Source organism: Lygodium microphyllum, chromosome 5 (assembly GCF_053477565.2).
Source record: "Lygodium microphyllum isolate KBCC chromosome 5, Lygodium_microphyllum_v1.1.10, whole genome shotgun sequence".
NCBI classification, from domain to species: Eukaryota; Viridiplantae; Streptophyta; class Polypodiopsida; order Schizaeales; family Lygodiaceae; genus Lygodium; species Lygodium microphyllum.
In genome coordinates, this window is record NC_141139.1 from 76,758,090 (window position 1) to 76,781,010 (window position 22,921).

A 22,921-nucleotide genomic window follows, 5' to 3' on the forward strand; every position below is an offset into this window, starting at 1 on the left:
TTTTCTGTTTGCAACATGGAATGTGGTGACATGCATATGTGATATGCTAAGTCACTTTATGTAAGCCCAAGTTTGATAGCAACGATGAGATCAAGTTGATACCTAAAAGTGTTCAAAGGAGGAATGTTGGTCATGGAGACCACTTCCATTGTTAGATGTTCAGTACAAAGCCATAAATAAAGCATTAACTTGCACATAAAATTCATCTTACAAAAAATTCATCGTGTTAGGCAATAAGGGTTTGTACAGGGTTGAAGAATTAATCATATTGAGCTTAATAATATACATGGATTGTGAATGCATGACAAGGAAGCATACTTGCTTATTGGTATGGTTCTTGATAAAGCTTATGATAAGTTAAGGTAGGAATTTATATTGTGTATAGTTCATAATTAGATTTTCAGCACACATGTTTTGTAGTATGGTCGGTGCCCTCTTCTCAAATGCAAATGGTATACACTATAGTATATATCTATTGCCATTTTTTTAAAGGATTTGAAACCATGAGATCTATATTGTGAAGCTGTCCATTAGCTCCACTAATCTTTGCAATTGTCATCAAACCACTCCCAAAGCTTATCAAGATTGAGTGAGGGAGCTATTGCAAGTGCATGAAGACTTTGTTAAGGTTTTTAGTCCTTGGATTAGTAAAGATAGGATCAAGCTCCTTGTGTTAAATTGGTATTATTTTCCTCCATGATGAGTAAATTGAAGGCATAATCAAGAAGGGTGAAGTATTTACGTAGATTGGATGATTGCTAGGAATTGGAATAACCATAAGACAACATTTTGGGGGAATGGAGAATAACATTAAGACAAGATTTAGGAATTGATGTTGGTTCCTCTTGGTTTTATAGCAAGAAAAACTCTTACTAAATCTGTATTAAGATCTTTCACTATGCTTGTGGGCTTCATTTTATGTTTCAATATTTATTGGTGGGCTAGATTGGAAAGCTTTATTAAGAATTTTCTTAGGTCTTATGTTAGCAAGAGAATCAGTTAAGAAATATTTTTGGTCTTACATTGGCAAGTGAATTGAAGAATATTATTCTTTCCACATTCAAAGATGAATTTTGGAAAGTTGTGACTATGTTTTGGGCCAAATCTTCTTGGAGAAAAGTGGAATATGATTAACTAGGAGGATGCCTATTAAGTGTTCTAATGTAGCTCCTAAATTGGTTGATGCTTGGAAGAGTGTCGTTTGAAATGTCTAATAAGAGATGCTTCTTTACTACAAGTAATCTAGCTACAAGGTAGGACTTTGAAGTTCGAGGTAACACCTACGTTCGATAAGATCCAAAGGTTGGAGGAAATTTAAGATGGTATTTCTTTGAGAACACATTTTGTTGCGGATCTTAAAGATACTTATGGTTTGGAAAAGGAGATAGATTGGTTGCAATATGTTCTTTGTATGAAGGAATACTACCAACTACCTTTGAAAAGTGTAGTTCACAATAGTTGAAGCATTGGGTTAGATTGCATGGAGACATGGAAGGACTTTGCCAAGCCTCATAAAGTACGAGTGTGGAAAACGAATGAGTATTGAAAAATGGAGGATCCTTGAGCTTCTGGGTCTAGTTTGTCTAAGAGGATCAAAAATATGGAAGGTAACACTATCTATAGAGATGGTCTTCAATCATAGAGAAGTGTTTGGCTATGAAACACAATCTATATCAATTTATGTATCCATTATGAAAAAGGCATAAAGAAAGTTCGGACATGTATTTTAGAATTTAGAAAGCTCCATTCTATCGGAACAAAATAAAGAAAGAACCTACATGAGTTGAAACTACCATCTAAAATCACCTCGAAGCAAGTTATTCTAGTAGATAAAGGTAGGTTAAATTATGAATCAAGGTAGCTTTGGAACATAATGAGACATTCTAGGATATAAAGGTCGGCTAAATGATGAATCAAGGAAGCTTTTGAACATAATGAGACATTTCACTAAAGAGCTATTTGGACCTTCAAGAATGAAGTCTTTCAAGTGTATTCTGGATGAATACCCTAAAGGTTTTGGTAATATTATGTTGCTTTGGAAAGCACTTCCGTACAATGCACTCTTGTTCCGATTTCCAACAAATCAAGGAGAGGTATTGTTTCAATTGTTGAAACTTACCACGCTCTATTTTTTAGCCTACTTTCTTTTTCCAATTTGGCTAGTGGTTATCTATAAGTTAGTTGAATAAATCATTTTGAAATCATTTACTATATTCTGATAGCTAGGTACTTAGGTTGCTAAAGTCATTACATCTCTTTCTTTCTTTGAACTTTTTATTCCTAAAGCTTTCATTTTGAAACTCATAATAATATGGAAAACTACCTATCAAAGCTTGTGATGAATACAATATATTACCTCAAACACAACCAAAATTTAATGATTGTAGCTCTCCTCTAAGGTCAATAAAGTTGGCTATGTATAGTTCTACATATTGATAACACGAATAGAAATGTTCACAACAATTGTCCACCAAACATTTAACCATAAGATAATAAATTTGAACTATGTTGATTTAGTATTCAATTACAAGTCCCTCTAATTCAACTTTGACTTTTTGGATTCACTTAATATTGGGAAAAAAGCCATTGTCCTTAAAAGGTCATGTTATAAGGATCTTTAAGAAAATCTATGCACTTAAACTGTCTAGGTGGGCAATTTTTCATTTGAATGTTGAGACACATTTGCAATTTGGCTCCATAAAAAATTTTTGATTCATGCAACCCTCTACAATGTGATAACATTAGCTCCTCTGCCCTAGACATCTATATTACTAGTTTGACAAGGCCAACATATGGCTTTCATCTATTGTGCCCCCATAAAATATTGCATACTAAAAAGTTTTTTTAAATAATGCACATATCGCACCTAAGAGGTCAATCAAAAGTAATGAATCAAGGTAAAAGTTGCAACAACAAAATTGTATGCTACAAATTGCAACAATGGCTTCATGAGATGTGTGTTACGAACGTGTATTCATGCTCTTATCTTGCCTTCAATTGGCTTTATAAAAGAGTACAATGGTAATAGAATGAACCTTGAGAAAATTCCTTGCCCTGTAAATTGTAAGGTGTTCATTCCTTTGTTGCTTTCCCCAAATCTATGAGCTTCCATATGTACCATATATCTCAATGTTTTGTAAAAACCCTTCTTGATCATTTGATCATCCTTACACCTTATGGTTGTTGATTAATGAGTAGCTTAACACCTAATATTGTTTCCACATGGATAAGCTATCCACTGATTAAACAACTTAGAGCCTCTGAATTGATTTAAAATTAAAAATTGGAGAGAATGTAAATTGCATTGTCTTCAGCATGGCATCTTACCTTAAGAGTTCTTAGTAACCTAATCACACTATCTGCCAACCGATGCTATTTGTGTTAAGTTACTATTTCTATAGGCTACATTTTCCTCATCTTATTTAAATGTTAACATAGGAAAGCACATGGTCGGTTTTAAAATTCAATCTCACCCATTTTGTAACTTTTCAAGGTGCTCGTCCAGTCCTGTGCTTTAGGGACTCGTATTGACTTTGAAGCTTAAAGCTTAGATCTAAGGGCTATCTGGTATGGAGGTGAGCTTACGTACTGTGTTTTTGGTAGGCTAATGGGAAGAGGGAGTAGGCTGAAGAAGCTAACTTCCAAACTACTCCTTCAGGTAGCAAGGGTTGCTTCATCACAATAGCCTCGCCTCCTAACTCGAGAAACCCTTAAGTCTATTTTGAATAACGATCCATCGTGCCACCGCGCCATTGTAAAAGCATATGCTCTAACAGACAATGCTAATAAAGAAAGTGTTACACTATCTTCATGGTCATAAGCTTACAAAGGTGATGTAACGAGTGCAAAATCAAGATTATTGTCAGCAATGACATACATGCAAGAATTGGAATCCGATCTCACAAACATGGAACGGTGACACTTGCTGAGGCTTGCTGCAACACTAGGTGAACCATTACATGATGGGGTGTTGACACCCTTTAGGCCCCAATTGACCTCAGGGAAATGTCAGTGTTGGGCTCCTCTTGGCGTCTCAATTAACAACCCATTAGGCCCCGATTGACCTCAGGACAATAATCAATGTTGGGATCTCCTTTTAGCAACCCATTAGGCCCCAATTGACCTCAAGGCAACAAAAAATGTTGGGTCCGAATTGAGCTCAGGATGATATTCAATGGTGGGATCTCCTTTTAGCAACCCGTTAGGCTCCAATTGACCCAAGACAACAAGCAAAGTTGGGCTGTTGTTTGCATCTGCCTCCCAGATCTGCCCCAAAGATTACAAAGTTACAAAAACTGAACTGGCTCCTCCACCTAAGCACACAGGAGATCACCCATTAAAGGAATCATCGATCTCATCCCCATCAATGATAGGGCCAGTCCTTTGTTGACATCTCTCAAAGATTCCTTGTGATACAAGGAATCATCTTTATATCATTCTATAATTCCTGTGATTGCAGCCACTCATTTTTGCTCTTTTGTCTGTCTTTGCTCAGTGATATCCTCCAAATCCTCGTCCTCTGCTCTTTTCCCAGCTTGCTCCTTCCAGTAACTAACCAACTTTTTCAAGCGGACCACCTCCTTTGAAGATGTGTTCTTTGTAGCCTCATTCACAATTGAACGGACTCTTGTTGCATAGCTACATTTTTCAAAGGACAACAAGCCAAGTTCAATGACTATATGCATCTGACATGTATACATATCTACATGAGAGAACGTACACACAACATGCCAGTATAAAGTATTACCAGAGTGAGTTGTGGGTCTCATCAAGGTTCAAATCTGCTGGAGATATGTTGACAAACATGAGTGTCTTTGCATTACCGCCAAGAGAGTCACTCATAAGCATCGTCAACTTATGATTCCGATATGGAATATGCTGTGTTTCAGTGGACAAAGCACTTATCACGTCTCCAAGAGCAGATAGGGACTTGTTAATGCTCTGTGCTTCTTTGAGTTGCTCACCAGCAGAACCAGACTTCTTTATCCTCTCAGATCCAGCCAAATCAACAAAGCTTAGCTGCAATCAGAAACAGATATCAGACTTATGAAAGCGGACTTCAAGTGAAAACGTAACTTATAGCCAGGTAACATACGTACCTTCCCTTTTACTTGGATTTGTGTTTGAAGATTGGTGCTCTCCACCACCACTGAAAGAATCAGGTGCGAACGTGAACTCTCTGCATTCATTTGAGTCCCAGACGTATGGCGCTGCTCCAAACCCTTGGCCACAACAGCTTCCAGTTCTTCTTTTGAGGAGATAGTTAAAATGGTGGCATTTTCCACAACCACGAGGCCCTGGAAGATTCGGCATACTAGTTAGCTTCTTGATCAAGTTTGTATGAGCAAGAAAACTAATAGCATGTTTGCAGTTTTATCTGCTCCTAGCATCAAGTAGGCAATGGAACCTACAAACACCAATCAAGGTCGGCTATGATCATGCAGTCGTCTTTTCTAGGTATGAATCTTGGATGGGACAACCAGAAAAGAAAACGCAGGACAATGCAGGTATTGTGGAGTGTGTGCACGTGCAGGTGCACACACATGCAGGTGTGTGTGTGGGGTGGTGTGCAGGTATGTGCATGCACATGCATGTGTGTGTGCACACGTGTATGTGTGCGTATTGTGGAGCATGTGCCTGCATGCATGTGCACACGCTGGTGCATGGCTGTACAGGGGTCTCCATGCACAGACGTGCACACATGCATGTGTGTGTGCACACGTGTATGTGTGCGTATTGTGGAGCATGTGCCTGCATGCATGTGCACACGCTGGTGCATGGCTGTACAGGGGTCTCCATGCACAGACGTGCACACATGCATGTCTGTGCATGCGCACATGTGTATGTGCCCACGCATACACACAAACCAAGTACGGTCCTGTTGACTGTCAAGTGCCAAGTTAGCACAACTCGTCTCAAGTCTGGAACTCATAAACGTGAAAATTTATGCAGTTTCATCCACTTCTTCAGGACTACTCCATGAGCAAAACATCAATCATGTCGAGACTATCTGTATCTAATCTTTCATGTTGACAGCTGCTCTCGTGTGCTGCACAATTAACTGATGATCACCAATAAATGGCCATTATACCTTTGTGAAGTCTGCTAGGTACTTAAACAGCATTAAACATTTTATTGATCAAGTAGTGTAACTATCTGATCCCTAAGGTTGACAGGGATGGTTGGATGTTGGAATTTATTACAGAGCTGTCCAATTGTTGTTCAGACATTTAATGTAAATGGTTTGCCCTGCTTCACTAGCACAGACTTACAGCGTACATGTTTTGGTGAATATTAGAGAGAGAGAGAGAGAGAGAGAGAGAGAGAGAGAGAGAGAGAGAGAGAGATCATGCCATTCCTAATCATAACGCATCATGCCATTTCTGGTATCGATTGCAGCAGTTTAAAATTTGAACATTCTAAAGTTAAGATGCCAACCTGCAGCCAATGCAAATGTTTCCAATGCTCTCGTAACTTCTTCATTTTTAGGCCAAGAAAAGAGTTATCAGTATAAACTTGGGCCAGAAGGGTGGATCCATCTGAAAGCTGAAGATCATGCGATTCCCTAGAGGTTGTAAGATAGTCAAAATAACATAGCATAGGATACGTCTGCAGAGAGTCATGAGCTGTGAGGGCATCCTTGCTTTACATGTTTGCCTAGCCTCAAAGATTCTGAAAAGTCAATGCCTAAAATGCACGGTGCTTTCCTGTCCTTATAAAACCAGTAAATGCCATGTGCAATTTTGCACTGAATGCCAACTTTGCCATTATGAGCAATGAGTCGAAGGCCTTAACATCAATTTGCAGCAAGAGCACACATCTTGACATGTATGCTTCTCATATTCTATGGCTAAATTTGCATTGGCTTAGTTGTTAGTATTATCTGTTCTAGGCATGAATCCGTATTGCACTCGTGAGTTATACTGATTGAATTGGTGTACTTATGCCAAAGAGAGCATGGACTCTCCAGAGCTTTCATGGTTTCTGGAAAGAGGTTGGAACCCCTATGCAGAAAGCTTTTGAGCAAACTTAAGATATGGGATGCTAAAGAAGCTCACAATTGGGTTGATTCACCTGTAGTAGACAGTTGCTTGGTCATCTTGATAACACAACCTATAGGTCCTCACGGATTATGTTGGGAATAAAGGCTCACCGTGCCTTTTACGGTGTTCGGGTGTGCACGAACCCTTACACTTGTACTTTATATATATTATCAAAACCTAAAGTGGTACATCTCGTTATTGTACCAAAAACTTTGAGTATCGTGCTCTCTCTCTCTCTACTCGCTCTATACTCTGAACTCTGCACTCAATCTGGTCTGCACTCTGTCTTGATCCTTGCACATCTGCCATCAAACTGGTATCAGAGCAAGCAAGAGGCAGCTCAGGAGTGCACGTGTCTCAAGACATTGACAGGTATCCGCAGGCTCAGCAGGTGCAGGTCAGAGTCAACAATCAACTGCCTGACAGAAGCAATCAGACCAGCAGGCACGGATTCTGCTGTTGACAGGTGCAGCGAGCAGGGGCCAGGCAGTATGTGACAAGGTAGAAAACCAGAAGGTGGTGCAGTCAGGCACGACAGGACCGCCCAGGTGACAGGCTGCAACAACCAAGCTGCAATGGGCTGCAACTGACACAACAGGTCAACCGTGACCAGCAGACAGGCCATGGGTCACGAATCTACAGTCATTTCTCTCCCATTTTTATTATTATTTCAAATTTGTTCCTCTCCCCCTATCGGGTGTTCGCGTGCACAAGCATAGTGTGCAATCTTGGGCCGAAAATTTGGGGCTTTTCCCGGATTTGGGGACTGTGATGCAAAACTCGACAATCTGACTCAAAAATTGCAAAATCGCTGCACATTTGCCCAATAAATTTTGAGCCTTCTCACATTTAGTGAAATTTTTTCAATTTCACTGAAATTAGTGCACACAAAACCCAAGAAAATTGGGGGTTTTGCATAATTTCATTAATTTGTGCAACAATGGCCTGGTATAGACACTTGGGTACATGTGTTGATGCAATCTGGATGGATTTCCTTTTGAAAATTTCAGCCTTTTGACCGAAATTGTCAAATTTGTGTCCATGAATGTTTTTGGAGCAGAAATTGCAGTCAAATTTCAGGGATTTCACATGTAATTGGTGCCTTGGCCTCTAAATGTGGCTGTAATTGCTTGTGGAGTGCAGTAGCAGACACTCTAATTCTGAAAATCAATTTGCAGATCTGAAATTTCTACAATTTTTTTTATTTTCACTGTTGGTTGATACTTACAGTGTACTGTGGTCACTTGTGTGACATTTGGGCTTGCATTTGGTGACTTTTAAGTCAATTTAGTGCTGCAAATCATGGCTGGAAACAATGACAGCAGCAATCTTTTGCACATTAAGAAGTTTGAAGGTCCACATAATTTTGCAATATGGCAAAAATAGTGCTACAATGTCTTGGTGCAAAAGAAACAGGTGAAGCCCATCAAAGCGAAGGGAATAAAACCAACAGGTATGGAACAAGAAGAGTGGGATGATTTGAATGAGCTTGCATGCTCTACCATTGAGCTCTCACTATCAGACAACTTGCTCTTTAACATTGAAAAGTTGCATCCAACATATGCAATGTGGCAAAGACTTGAAGAATTATATGCTAAAAAAAGTGCAGCCAGCAACATTTATTGGCTGAAAAAGTTAATGGACTTCGCATGAAGGAAGGTACAATAATGTCTGTACATTTGAACGAGTTCAACTCAATTTTCAGCCAGCTGATTGCTTTGGATTTCCATATTGATTATGAGTTCAAGGCTACCTTCTTGCTATACACTTTGCCTGAAAATTGGGATACTTTTAGGACAGCCTTGAGTAACTCAAATGCTCAACTGTTATATTTTGATGTGAAGAGTTCTTTGCTAATGGAAGAACTCAATAGGCAAAACTATTCAGCAAACAAGTCTTCTAATGCATGGCACACTAGGGGCAGATTTCAGCAAAAGGGCAATTCCGAAAACAGAGCACGTAGCAAGTCTCATGGCAAAAATGTGGAGTGTCATCATTGTGGCAAGAAAGGGCACTACAAACAGGACTGTTTTCAATTGAAGAAAGAGAGAGACAAAAACAAAAACACTGAAGACAATAAGGCTAAGAAAAAGGACAACCAACCTGCAAAGAAGAGTTGTGTGAAGATAGAAGAGGTAAATGTAGTCACTCATAAGAATGAAAATAACAGTGATGTACTTTGAGTGCACATGTATTAAATGCAGATTCTAAGGATAACATGCACACTTGGATACCTAATTCAGGTGTATCTTTTCATGTTACACCACATCATGAGTGGTTTTCTGACTACAATGGCGGTCCACGTGGTGTTGTCCACTTAGGGGATAACTATGCATGTAAAATTGCAAGCATTGGTAGTGTGAAATTGAAATTTCAGGATGGCTCCATATTTGTTTTGCATAATGTGAGGCATGTATCTCGGCTTAAGAAGAGCTTGATAAGCACAGGACAGCTAGATGACGAAGACTATCATACCACCTTTGGGAACATCAAATGGAAAATTTATAAGGGCTCTCACATTGTTGCCAAGGGCTCCATAAGTGATACTTTATATCCTTTGCATATATCTAGCGTGCATAACCATGTAGTCACCATAACCAAGCAGTCAAGTGTTTCTTTGTGACATAGCCGATTGGGGATGAGTCAAAAACTCGAATGAAAGTGCTTTCTTGCTTGGGGTTTTTGCCATCTTTGAGGTATGCTGATTTTGAACAATGTGATCATTGTATTTATGGTAAGCATACTCAAACGTCACATAAAAAATCTCTTTTTCTAAAGTCTTCACCCTTAGAGTTGGTACATTCAGATATATATCAGATGCCAAGATTATCTCTAGATGGAAAGAAATATTTCATTACTTTTGTTAATGATGCCACACACAAAGTATGGGTTTATCCAATTTGTCGTAAAAACAAGGCCTTGGATAAATTTAAAAATTTTCTGACACTTGCTAAGAATCAGACTAGCAAAACATTAAAGTGTCTTTGCTCTGACAATAGTGGAAAGTACGTATCCAAAGCCTTTCAAGACTTTTATGACAGCAAAGGGATTAAAAGGGAGCTTACTACCCCTCACAATCCACCCCAAAATGTTGTTGCAAAGTGTATGAACATGACCATTCAAGACACATGCAATGCTATCACATGCTGCTTTACCTCATGGATTTTGAGCAAACGTTGTTATGACATCCGTACACTTAATTAATTGATCGCCAAACATATCTTTTTTTTTTTTTTTAAAGGAGAGGAAAGAGAATCTCTCAAGAAGTGCAGTCAAGCAAGCCACCTTCATAAGCTCACTTGAGAGTGTTTGGCTATGAGACATTTGTGCACATTCGCAAGGAAAAACGCAGCAAACTTGAGCCAAAGTCCCGTAAATGTATTTTCCTAGAATATGGTGATGAAGGTGAAATGGGACATCGATTATGGAATCCCAAGAAAATAAAAGTAATACGTAGCAATGATGTTATCTTCCGAGAAGATCACATGCACAAACAACCCCAAAAAGACAGAGGTCAAAAGGGTTGTATTTCAAGAGGATGTATTGATAGGACAGCAAAGAATGCTTGTTAGACAGCAACAAATACCTGCTGTAAATGTCCCTAAAAATGCAGGGAATAATACTGAAAATAATCAACAAGATATTGCCCATGATGTACCACAAATTTAGTAAGATTAGATACCTTTGGAACAACTAGAACCAACTGTACAGCATGATGAACCTGCAGAACATCAAGCTGTTATTGCAGATTTGCAGACTGAACAACTAGCAAATCTTGATCATTGGGTCCATAGGTCAACTAGAGTCCAAAGACAACCAAATGGGTTTGTTCCTGGTGTTAATTATGTGGCTGATTATGTCATATTGACAAATTCTAATGAGCCATCATGCTTCCAAGAAGCAATATACAGAAAAGACAACAAGAAATAGCATAAGGCTATGCTGTCAAAGATGGAATTTCTCATGAAAAATGGCACTTGGGATTTGGTGCATTTGTCTAAAGGGCAAAAAGTGCTATCATGCAAATGGGTTTACAAAATGAAAGTCACTTCTGGTTCTTTGCCAAAGTACAAGGTAAAGGATACATGCAAGAACATGGAATTGATTTTAATGAAACCTTTTCTCCTGTAGTCAAAATGACTACTTTGCGAATCACCTTGGGCTTAGTTGCATCTGAAGATATAGAACCCATACAGTTGGATGTTAAGACAACCTTCTTACATGGTGATCTACATGAGATCTATATGCAGTAGCCTGAGCATTCTGTTGCAAAGGGGAAAGAGCACGTGGTATGTAAACTTAACAAGAGTTTGTATGGGTTGAAACAAGCACCATGAGAATGGCATCATAAATTTGATACATTTATGCAATCTCAGGGATTTCATCACTCTCAAGTTGATCATTGCTTATACACCAAGAGAGCAACAAATGGCAGCCTTATTCTCTTGGTTTTATCTGTGGATGACGTGTTGATTGCAAGCAAGGATGTTCATGTCTTGGACTCCTTGAAGCAGAGCTTATACAACAGCTTTGATATGAAGGATCTTGGTGAGGCCAATCACATTCTTGGCATGTGTATCCTCAAGGACAAATCGAAGGGTCTTCTCTATCTGTCATAGTAAGAATATGTTTCTAAGGTTTTGCAGTGTTTCAATATGGAGAGGGGAAAGCCATTGATGTACCATTGTCTCCATATGTGAAACTTAGTGCAGATGACAGCCCTACATCTCATGATGGAAAGGCTGAAATGGCCAAGATTCCTTATGCTTCAGCTGTTGGTAGCTTGATGTATGCTATAGTTGCTACACGTCCTGACATTGCATTTGCGGTGGGAGTGATTAGCAATTACATGGCATATCCTAGCAAAAAGCATTGGGAAGCAGTGAAGGGTATCATGAGATACCTTAAGAACACAAAGGATTTGTGTATCTACTTTGGAAAGATGAAGTCATATGTTGTTGGCTTCACGGATGCAGACTATGTTGGTCATCCTAATTGCAGGAAGTCTACTTCAGGATATGTATTCACGTTCATAGGGGGAGCAATCTCTTGGATATCCAGGCTGCAAAAGTGTATTGCGTTGTCTACTACAGAGGCAGAGTATGTGGCTGCCATTGAGGCATGCAAAGAGGCTTTATGGCTTTCACGTCTGGTGAGAGAGCTTGGCATTACAGAGGTTCCTATCCTCCACTATGATAGTCAGAGAGCTATCATGCTTTGCAACAACTTGCACAAATCAGTTTGCATCCTGCACAGATCGAGACTCTTTTAAAGTGGGACATATATCTTGGCTTTAAATGAATCCATAGGGACCAGACTCTCAGTATTTAGACAGAGTGCTTTTCAGGCATTGAAGGATCCACGACCCAAAGAGCCTAGAATAACGAGTGGAAAGAGCATGAAACATAGAAACTGCTTTGCTCTCTCCACACACAAGCATGTGCAAAGTTATCTTCGACCTAAAAAACAAACTTGACACGTGAAAAAGACAGTGCAGTGAAAGACATAACCAGGGATAACAATCTGGCTTGAACAGCAGTATTTCAAATTCTCTCTTTCAACAAAGATTGTGACAGTGTGTCAAGCACTAGCATAGAAATTTTCATTCATGATGGCACATACCTTTGAGTCTTTCTTTATTTCTAGCTTTTGCCTCTTTCCATGTTTGGGCAATAACAAATCGACAAGAGTATCCTGGTAGAGTTCCACCATGTATGCCTGTGTCACGTCAAGGTCCATTAATCAGAATTCAATGTTCCCCAGAAGAAATTGATTTTCTTAAAGTTCCAGACAAACCTTCAGTGAAAATGAGAATTTCTTTCTGTCTCTGTGTAATATTTTGAAAAGTTCCTCGGCTGCTCTAGGTGTAAGACCAGGGTTATCCCCTGAACCATATATCGTAAATGTTTTGCCAGATCCTGTCTGACCATAAGCAAATATACAGACATTGTACCCATCAACCGCTGACTGTATCAGAAACTGCAGCAATGACAAGCTCATAATTAGCCTCTTAAAGAACTATTCACAACAAAAGAGGTTTGGTTAATGTCTGCCTTTGAAGTTGAAGGTAACCTTTGTGTTTTCAAAGATTTCATCCTGGCTTGAGCTGCCATCAAAAACATGATCAAATTGATGGTGCTTCATTTTATCATCTCTCCAAGGGTGCTCAATGGTAAACTCATCCGGTGAAGCCAGTACCATCTTTTGTCCCTCTGTCAATTCTTTCTCACTTAATGGTCTCCAACGAGCGTAAACTCTGATTTTCCCTTTCATATCTGCAAACAAAGTTTTAAGGAAACCATTTTAAATATATTCCAGTTCCTAGGCACAGGTACCAGCTTCAAACATGTTTTGCAGGGTGATGTGTGTCAGAAAGGAAACAATCAAACATATCTTGCCCACCTTCCATCATATTAAAATAACGCTTTCGAAGAACCTGCTCTTCTTTGTACAAAGTTTCAAGCTCAACTAACTGGTCTGCTTGCTTCTTCAAGATTGAAGCAGTTTGAGCATTTTTTCTATCGATATCCTGTCCCAATAAAAACCATCTTTACTTCAAAAACTTCTTCTTAACAAATGGCAAAGAAATCATCAGTTAAATGAAATGTGTCAACAACACATTGTCATTCACCTCTTTCATCTCTCTAAGTTCCTCCAGCTCCTTTAAGCTTCCTTGTAATGCTTCCAATTCAGAAGTGCGAAGACCAAGCATAGACTCAGATACACTCAACTCTTGTGTCTGCTCCATCAACTTCCTCTCCAGCTCTGTTACCCTTGTCCTAAGAGCTTCACGTTCTTGAGAGAACTTCTTTTCTGACTTCTGCACCTGATACAACATTTGGCACATTCAAAACACAGTGCATTTTATGTTTTTCATCAATTCACACTGATAAAAGAATAGAACAAAGACCTCATTGAGCTGCTTCCTTTCCACTCGTGTCAACTTTTGTTGAAGTAGTTCCTTCTCATTCGCAAGTTTTTGGGCCCTTTCTTGCACCAAGCATAACTCATCAACCTTCGTTCTCAGTTCATTTCGCAGATCATTGATCTACAATAGGAAATGTCCAGTTTATTCGAATTAATATTTCTGATTATTAGAATCAGGAGAGAACTGATGGATGTTCCAACATTGGCAGCAGGCAGACAGGCACTCACACATCTAAGAGAAACAGTTAAGTTTTGCTCAATGTATTTATGTGATATCACATTATAATATTATAATGATTTTAATTGTATTTTTCTCTTCTCACAAATACAAGTCTCTCCCTCTCCACATTTTTAAAACAAAACTTCCCCCCCTCCCAAACAAAAAAAACAAAAACAAAAACAAAACAAAACGAAACAAAAAACTCATCAACCTTTGTTCTCAGTTAATTTCACAGATCATTGTTCTACAAGAGGAAGTATTCAATTCAATCCAATTAATGATGATTAGAATTGGGAAGAAACCATTTAGCAGCAGGCAGACAGGCACCCACACATCCAAGAGAAATGGTTCATTTTTGCTCAATGTGTTAATGTGATATCACATCACAGTATGATACATTCCATTTCAATGAAAGTTTGCCCTTCTTTAAAAAATAAGTCTCTCCCTCTCCATCTTATTCAACAAAACTGCCCCACCCCCAGGGCACAACATGTGGATCAAACCTGGATTGCTCCTTCTACCTGTGCATCACATCCCTCATGCGAAGAAGCTTTAACTTCATCCGGAGAATGAATGTCTGAAACACTTTCTGCTCGCTGCTTTTCTAGTAATCCTTCAACTGCAACTTTCTCACTCAATGCAGCCTGCCAGTAAAGAAGAATTTACAAGCTAGTCACTAACTGCACAAAGTTGAGCATCACTTTTCAACATACTGGGAAACAACACACCTCTCTCTCTCTCTCTCTCTCTCTCTCTCTCTCTCTCTCTCTCTCTACACACACACAGCAGATTTAACCTTCGATTAAACTAGATAATTGAAACAGACAATGAATGTGTTATTGTAATCAATACTTGCCAATTCATTGGTAATATGAGATCACACGAGTGAAAGTATGGATGGATTGAAGATGCAACACATCAGAAATGTGTTTCGTAAGTTTCTTTTAAGAGGGGGTAAAATAAGAAACACGGGTTTTTTTATATAGGGATTTTTAATAGTTTTGACTAGGGAAAGAGGTTCTAAACCTCTGTGGAACTCTCTCTTAAACAAAGAATGGCCAATTGAGCTTGAGTGATAATAGAGTCAATTGAGAATAATACGTTACATATCCATGATCCATTATTAACTTGTCACTTATGTCAAGATTAGTCTTTGGGCAAGCTATACTATGGTTTAGAACTCAAACATTATGATTCATACATATCATACAAAGAAAATTGAAATTAACATGTAACAATATGGACTAAGTCAAGTTGCAACATCATGATTCTCATTTCAAAAGAAACTGACAAAATGTCAAAATTGAGAATGAATCATAATATATCATAAATGAGACTAAAGTTGTATGATATTCAACTCTCAAGACAAGAATAGATACTAGATTGACAAAGTTCAATAACTAAACAAAATCACAAAAAGATCAGTCTCTTGTCCAAAATCTTAAGCCACCACGAGTCATTACACATCATCATCATCACGTCTAACATTGCCAAACAGTTTTTGTCAAAAAAACCATGTTTTGGGTTCCAACTCACCAAAAAAAAAGGGGAAGGGGGGGGGGGGGGGGGGGGGAGGGGAAATGCCCACGTTTTTTACTCTTAGAGATGTTTTGTACTTTAAGAAACGTTTCATAAGTTTCAAATTCAAAGAAACGCATTTCTTAGCAACTATGCTTTCAAACCCCAACAAAGCTCTACCAGAGACGCATACATGATAGACACACCCCACAAGCATCACAAGATGCTCCAAGGTTGCAAAAATATTGAAGACAACATGCAAGGGGGTTCTTGATCACACATGAAATCTCCCATAAGAGCTGAGATTTAAAAAATGTATGCATTAATACATGATAAACGACTGCTAGAGATAAAAACACACATGAAACCATTCATTACTAAGTGGGAAAATGAAAAATATACTGAAATCAAGGCTGAATTACAGGCTGAAACAATAGACAACATGGGGAAATTGGATACAGCTTGGAAAAATGAAATGGAAACTAAACTTTAAAAAAGTATGCCAATACAAGTATAGCAACCAAAGACCAAGAGATTGCTAAGCTAAAATCTCACTTAGATACTGTTAGCTTGCCTGCTTTAGTCATGTCAATCTGTCATCTCCTAGTTGTGAGCTCCTGTCAGAGTCTGACAAAGACATGGGAGCTCTGGCAGTTTAGTGTGCATTTCTCCCATTTTAGGCATATTTCTTGTGCATTTCCCTAGTCTATTAGGAGGTTTCCACCTCTGCTCAATGTTAGACTGCTCCATGACTGCCGGTTACTTTTGTCATTATTTTTCCCACTTTTTACAGCAGTCGGACTGCATTAAATGCAGTCATTTTTGGGCATTTATTGCAGTCAGCCAGATTTAGGGCCTCCTGCAGCAATCGGTCGGATTTGTATGGTGTTGGCTATTTATAGCCACCTCATTGATCACTCACTTCTTTTGAAGGTTATCTTCAGCACACTCCTCTCCAACACTCTCCGTCATTGGTGCTGCCCTCATCATCTCAGCCTGATCTAGTGCCTCACTGACGCTCCGAGCTACGTGCAAGGACTGACAGTCCTCATCATTGTATTCAACATTCCTCTTCTGTCAATGCAGTATTTCTTCCTTCATCTTCTCTCTCTCTCTCTCTCTTTGCTCCTGTTTCTTCTTCCGTCATGCACTCTCACATGGTATTAGAGCCTAGCCAAGAGCAGGGAGGTGAGATCCTTTGCAAAGGAGGACCCTCAACCATCAAATGCAGTTTTTAACCCTTGTATTTGCTGCAATTGCAGCATTCAGTGGAGAAGGCGTCAATTTTTTGGTGTCAAAATTTGTGTTTTGCTGCAAATGCAGCCGTACAGGAGGAGGCAACAGCCCTACAAGAGGAGGGACATCATTTGGTGAGGTGGCGGTAGCTTTTCCTCTCTCTTCTCCACGCGATAGTCTGTGTGTGCAACCAACGCATTCTGTTACCTGTCTTCTATTGCAACTTTCACGATGGTTGCAAATTTGGAAGATGTCTTATCAGTTTCAAGGCTTTGATAACTCAAACAAGGAGCTTATCTTACATACGTGACGGGAGTTTCGTGATTATTAACAACGGGAGAAGTCTCCTTGAACCCGTCCTTCTGCTCATCTATCACAACGGGCCCTACCTAAAGTGAAGGCCCCATCTGAAGTGAAGATGCCTCCTTTGAACAGCTCGCTTACAAGCCCAACGGGATAGTTCCCTCTATGTGAACTATGCTCCTATGTCACACATTCTTCAGGATAGAGAGCCTACTACAATCAATGAGGCTCTTGCACAAGATGTTTGGTGGCACGCTATGCAAGCTAAGCTCGATTCTATAGAACTCAGCTTGCATAGGGAGTTTGGCGGCAAGCTATGCAGGGCTGACCTCGATTCAGCGCAATTAGACTAGGGAGTTGGTTCCACGTCCTCGAAAGCAAAAGGTGATTGGTGTGAAGTGGATCCTTAAGACCAAATATCTTGCAAATGGTTCCTTGGACAAGCACAAAGCCAAGCTTGTTGCCAAAGCCCATAATCATTGGCTTATTTACCAGATGGATATCAAGTCCGCTTTCTTGAATGGCATCTTCAAGGAGGAGATTTATGTCTCCCAGCCTCCAGGTTTTCTTGTGCAGGGAAGGAGAACCATGTCTACAAGTTGCCGAAGGCCCTTTATGGCCTGAAGCAAGCTCCTAGGGCTTGGTGCCAAAGGATTGATTGATTCTTTTTATAGAGTGACTTCCATCGATCAGTACACGACCCCAACCTTTATTACAAGGTTGCAGGTGGCAGCCATGTTCTAATTGTTTTATATGTGGATGATCTTATCATTATTGGGAGCTCTACACTATAGGTTGATCGGACTTGAGAGATTTTGAGACAGGAGTTTGACATGACGGATCTTGGGATCCTTCACTTTTTCCTTGAATTGAAGATCTATCAAATGGCATAGGGCATTTTTATTTCCCAACACAAGTACATCTTCGAGCTTCTTTCAAAGTTTGATTTTGCCTAGTGTCGGCCTCTTTCTTGCCACATGGACCGTAAGTCCAAGCTTGTGGTAGCAAGAGATCCCCTTACTCATGCTACCCATTACAAGTGCCTTGTAAGCTCTTTGATCTGGTTTATTCATACTCGGCCGAACATCTCTTTTGTGGTAGCTTTGCTATCTTCTTTTATGAAGACTCCTACCCAAGATCATTGGAGAGCGGCTTTGCGCGTTCTTCGATATTTATAGGAAACTCGGTCCTACGGGCTCATATATGAAGAGGGGGTTACTCTTTATGGATGGAGTGACTCTAATTGGGCAGGTGATGTGGATTCAAGACAGTCCACTACAAGTTATGCTTTCTCCCATGGATCGGAAGCTATCTCTTGGAGCAGTAAGAAGCAGCCTACTGTGGCTCTTTCTTCTACAGAGGCTGAGTATCGTGCCCTTTGTTCTACCACCATGGTGGTAGTTTAGCTCCGTCATATAATGGCAGAGATGTCTTTCCTTAGACGGGACCTACGGAGCTGGCGTGGACAACTAGAGTACCCTTGCTCTGGCAAACAACCCAATGTTTCATGCTCGCACGAAGCACATTGAGGTTCAGCATCATTATGTTTGCGAGCGGATAGTGGATTCCAAGTTAGCAGTGGCCTACTGTCCCACAGAGGACAATGCAACAAACCTCTTCACGAAGCCTCTACCTCAAGCTTCTACGCTTCATCACATGAGGTCTTCAGACACTCCCAGGATCTAAGAGGGGGTGTTAGTTTGCTTGCTTTAGTCATGTTAGTCTGTCATCTCCTAGTTGTGAGTTCCTATTAGAGTTTAACGGAGACATGGGAGCTCTGACTGTTCAACGTGCATTTCTCCCATTTTAGACATATTTCTTGTGCCTTTCCCTAGTCTCTTAGGAGGTTTCCACCTTTGGTCAATGTCAGACTGCTCCACGACTGCTGGTTATTTTATCATTATTTTTCCCATTTTTTACAGTAGTCGAACTGCATTAAATTCAGTCATTTTTGGGCATTTATTGCAGTCGGCCAGATTTAGGGCCTCCTGCAGCAATCAGCCAGATTTGGAGGGTGTTGGCTATTTATAGCCACCTCATTGATCACTCTCTTTCTTCTTCTACAAGTTATCTTTAGCACATTCCTCTCCGACACTCTCCGTCATTGGTGTTGCCCTCATCATCTCAGCCTCATCTGGTGCCTCATTGATGCTCTGGGCTGCTTGCAAGGACTGATCAGTCCTCATCATTGTATTCAGCATTCCTCTTCTGTCAGTGCAGTATTTCTTCCTTCATCTTCTATCTGCCACGGCCTTGAGGGAAAAAATGGAAGTGAAAGAGTTCTCCATTCTAGATGCATGGCAAGTGGAATTTTCAATGGAGAAGAGAGGATGTATCCTCATGTTGAAGCTTGAAAATATAGATTGAATAAAGGCTTTCCTCACAAAACATGAGGCCCAAGGGGGAAAAGATATACCTCGATGAGGACTTGATATTTGCTCAATTAGAACATAGTAAAGCCAACATACCCAAGATATTCAAGGCACATATGGGAAGTATGAAATGTATAGAGATGATAGGGTGGTGATTGTAAAATGTCAATCACAACGATGGTGCGCAGTCTATGAGACACTTAGGATGTCAATATCAAACTACAATGGAGTGATACATATAGTTGGATATTTTGAGGATACTTTTTGAAATTCAAATATAGCCATGTACACAAAAATGCACCAATGCAAAGAAAGCCCACTTCTAGATATACAAGGATACATTGGAAAAGTGCATTTTGCCCACAAGCTAGAAAGTATGGTGGCACTTGTTGAGCTAAAACACACTTTACAGCTGATTAGCATTTTTGAACAGCCCCAAAACATGTTTAATTAATGAAAAACACATATGTGGTGCGCGGTTCGAGAGAGTTTCAATGATCCCCCAAATTTCAAAACCCTAATTTTTTGGGACACCCTTCAACATCTATAAATAGATAGGTTGCCCAGCATTCAACCTTATCCTTTGTGCAAGTTTCTCACTCTACTATGCAGATTTTGGCCATCAATCACCTACCATCTATTGTCCAACCATCACCATTGCTTTGTTGTTTGGAAGTCTCCATTTCTTGCATCATCATAGCACCTAATCAACCTGCGTTTTCAACATTTGGTGCCAAGCAATAGGCTGCTACCATCTCTCCCACTAGACGACTACTACAGTACCTACGTTTTTGCTATCCAATAGGCCGTCTACATCAACAAACACCTCTTCTATTGTCGCTTGGCAATTCTCTACCTCGAGTAATTAGTTTTCAGCCTTCCTCTCATGGTACACTGTTGCATTTACTAGATTTCAGCCTCCAACTCTTGTGTTTTGGTGACCAGCAGCCTACTGCCCTTCATTATTCAGCACACTCTCATCTCCAACTGATGATTACAGCACTCATGATCTGTCTTCAATGGATGTCACTCTCCAACACTGCATTGCTCTACCCTTGGGCATTTTGTACTCTCTTACATTTATTTACAGCATTCATTCACTTTAGATTTTCTTCCCTCTGTGTTTGAGTTTTTGAGTTTTTGCGTTTTACGTTTAGGGTTTGATTTTTTCTCATCTCTGTCTGAGTTTTTGTGTTTCAATCTTGGTCGTACATGATGTGTTTCCTCGATGCAAACCCTAGTATATCTTCATAGCACTAAGGGCTTCGGAGGTGAGTGTTTGAGGGAAGTGAGGGGGGTACCCATCACCACTATCCCATGGTAAACAGATATGCTCACTTGTGGGTGTAGGTAAGGCACAATGTTAAAGGGTGGCATTCTCCCTGACTATGTACGAAGGTGAAAGTGGCATTCACTTGAGGATAGTGACATAGGGCGTAGAGAAAGAGAAGGAACTAGAAGCAGAGATGAAAGACCCAACTCCCAATGTACTTGATGCAAAAGTAGAGTGCAATTCTAGATTACCAAATGCAAAAGAAAGAGATTTGGGAGATATGGTGGGGACAAGAGGTAAGTATGATAGATAAGTATCGACTCCATGCTCAGAAGAAATCAAATATACAAGGTTAGACGAACTTGACACTAGGCTTGGCTAAGATGAAGAAGATTGCTAACCAATCATCCCAAATGCCATGTTTTCTCCTTAATCAAAGAGGTAACCAATCTCACCAACCTGTCCGAACGTAGTAGAACACTTGGTAGGAGGAATATAAGTTGGACCATACTTGTTGTCCATGAATTCTTCAAACTCCTCATCTATCATGAAGCCAAGAAAAGTAGAAGAAAGTAAAGGTGAGAGTAAAGTGTTGTCTTCCTCATGGAGTCCAGAATGCCTCTCAGGGCCTCCAATGATGGAGAAGCCTCATAAGACATAGTAGGATTCCAAGAAGGAGTCTAAGACATTGTAAAATGGTTACATATCGTCCGCATATCTTGCACAAAACCAAGTCTCCACAATACCACAAGATACTCTTTAAAAGAGCACTGGCTCTAATACCATGTAAAGATAAGCGAGAGTTTGCACAAAGAAAACACAAAATGTACTAACACGACTAAAACACATTAACTTGGACATTAACGCAATAAACACAAACCCAAAATGCAAAATGCAAACTCAAAACTCAAAACACAAAACACACAAACACAAACAAAAAGAGAAAAGAACTCTAAAGTGCATGAATCAATGCAATAAATGAATCTAAGAGTGTACAAATGCTAAAGGGCAAAGTAGTGAATGATCAAAGGGTGATGTCCACCGGAGACAAATCCCAACTGCTATAACCACCAATCATACTTGAGAGAGTGCTAAATAATGAAGGGCGATAGCCGATCACCAAAACGCGACAGTCTGGAGGTTGCAAATTGGTAAACTCAGTAATGTACCACCGAACGAAGGCTGGAAATTGTGCATGTTGTAGATAGCAGGGCAACATCTCTAGGAGAGGTGTCAAAGGCTGTACACGCACGCAATGCTAAAAACGCACACAGGCTGATGCAATTGATGTGGTTGATCAGCAAGGCTGCAAGCTAGGACAACAACATAGCAGTCGCTAGCGACAGCTGAAAGCTGTCTAAGAGTTGTTGCCAACAGTAAGGATAGGCTGATGATGATGCTGTTGGGTTTGGCTCATGCCTACACTCACAAAGGAGTGTCGGTGATCCTCGGTAGGACACTAGGGCACTTTTTACTCTCCTTATGAGAGGTTTTTTCCCCCAATTATTTTCTCTTTTATTTTATGTGCTTATGTTACATAGTTCGGGCACTTATTGTGTTTTACACCTTTCGGGTATGAATGCACATTAACAACCCTAATGTTTAAGGGTTGTACTTTGTACTTGCGCTACACTCTCTTCACTGTCAACTAGTACACTCAGCTGAGCTTCAATCTTCCCCATCTATCACATTTGATATCAGAACTCACATTCAACTTAGCCTCTCGCATTGTCCAATCTTGTACCAACAGCAACCAGATTTGCAAAACTCTTGGTCAACTCCAACTTCGTCAACAGTTGCCATCATGGTCACCTACCTGCAGCGCCCACCTTGCAAGTCCGCTACTGTATAGAGCTGCCTGCAGTGCAATAGGCTGGGTCTCCCGCTCCAGTCAGCAGCACCCGAGCAGATCCGCTACAGGCCTACCACTTGCAGCACCACCAGTTGCCCTCTGCGCCTACAACTAGTACTACGCCATGGTTCAACACCGCCGCCGCCAGCCTTAGCTCACATGTCTAGTCCACCTGCC

The 22,921-nt window shown here is 40.1% G+C and overlaps 1 protein-coding gene across 3 annotated transcripts in view; it reads right to left on the reverse strand.

Moving 5' to 3' along the window:
- Positions 1–3,783: 3,783 nt before the first annotated feature.
- Positions 3,784–22,921, reverse strand: part of LOC148036013 (kinesin-like protein KIN-14I) — a 53,136-nt gene continuing 33,998 nt past the window's right edge. For 2 of the 3 annotated variants that reach the window (XM_087678014.1, XM_087678013.1), the window contains 10 exons: positions 14,694–14,834; positions 13,954–14,091; positions 13,675–13,869; positions 13,446–13,572; positions 13,116–13,318; positions 12,840–13,022; positions 12,666–12,761; positions 5,100–5,297; positions 4,748–5,019; positions 3,784–4,638 (listed from right to left, as the gene is read on the reverse strand). In XM_087678014.1, the coding sequence (XP_087534140.1) occupies positions 4,464–4,638; positions 4,748–5,019; positions 5,100–5,297; positions 12,666–12,761; positions 12,840–13,022; positions 13,116–13,318; positions 13,446–13,572; positions 13,675–13,869; positions 13,954–14,091; positions 14,694–14,834 (1,728 nt within the window). In that variant the 3' untranslated portion in view covers positions 3,784–4,463. The remainder of the gene's footprint in view (positions 4,639–4,747; positions 5,020–5,099; positions 5,298–12,665; positions 12,762–12,839; positions 13,023–13,115; positions 13,319–13,445; positions 13,573–13,674; positions 13,870–13,953; positions 14,092–14,693; positions 14,835–22,921) is intronic. The other variant, XM_087678016.1, reaches the window with a different exon arrangement.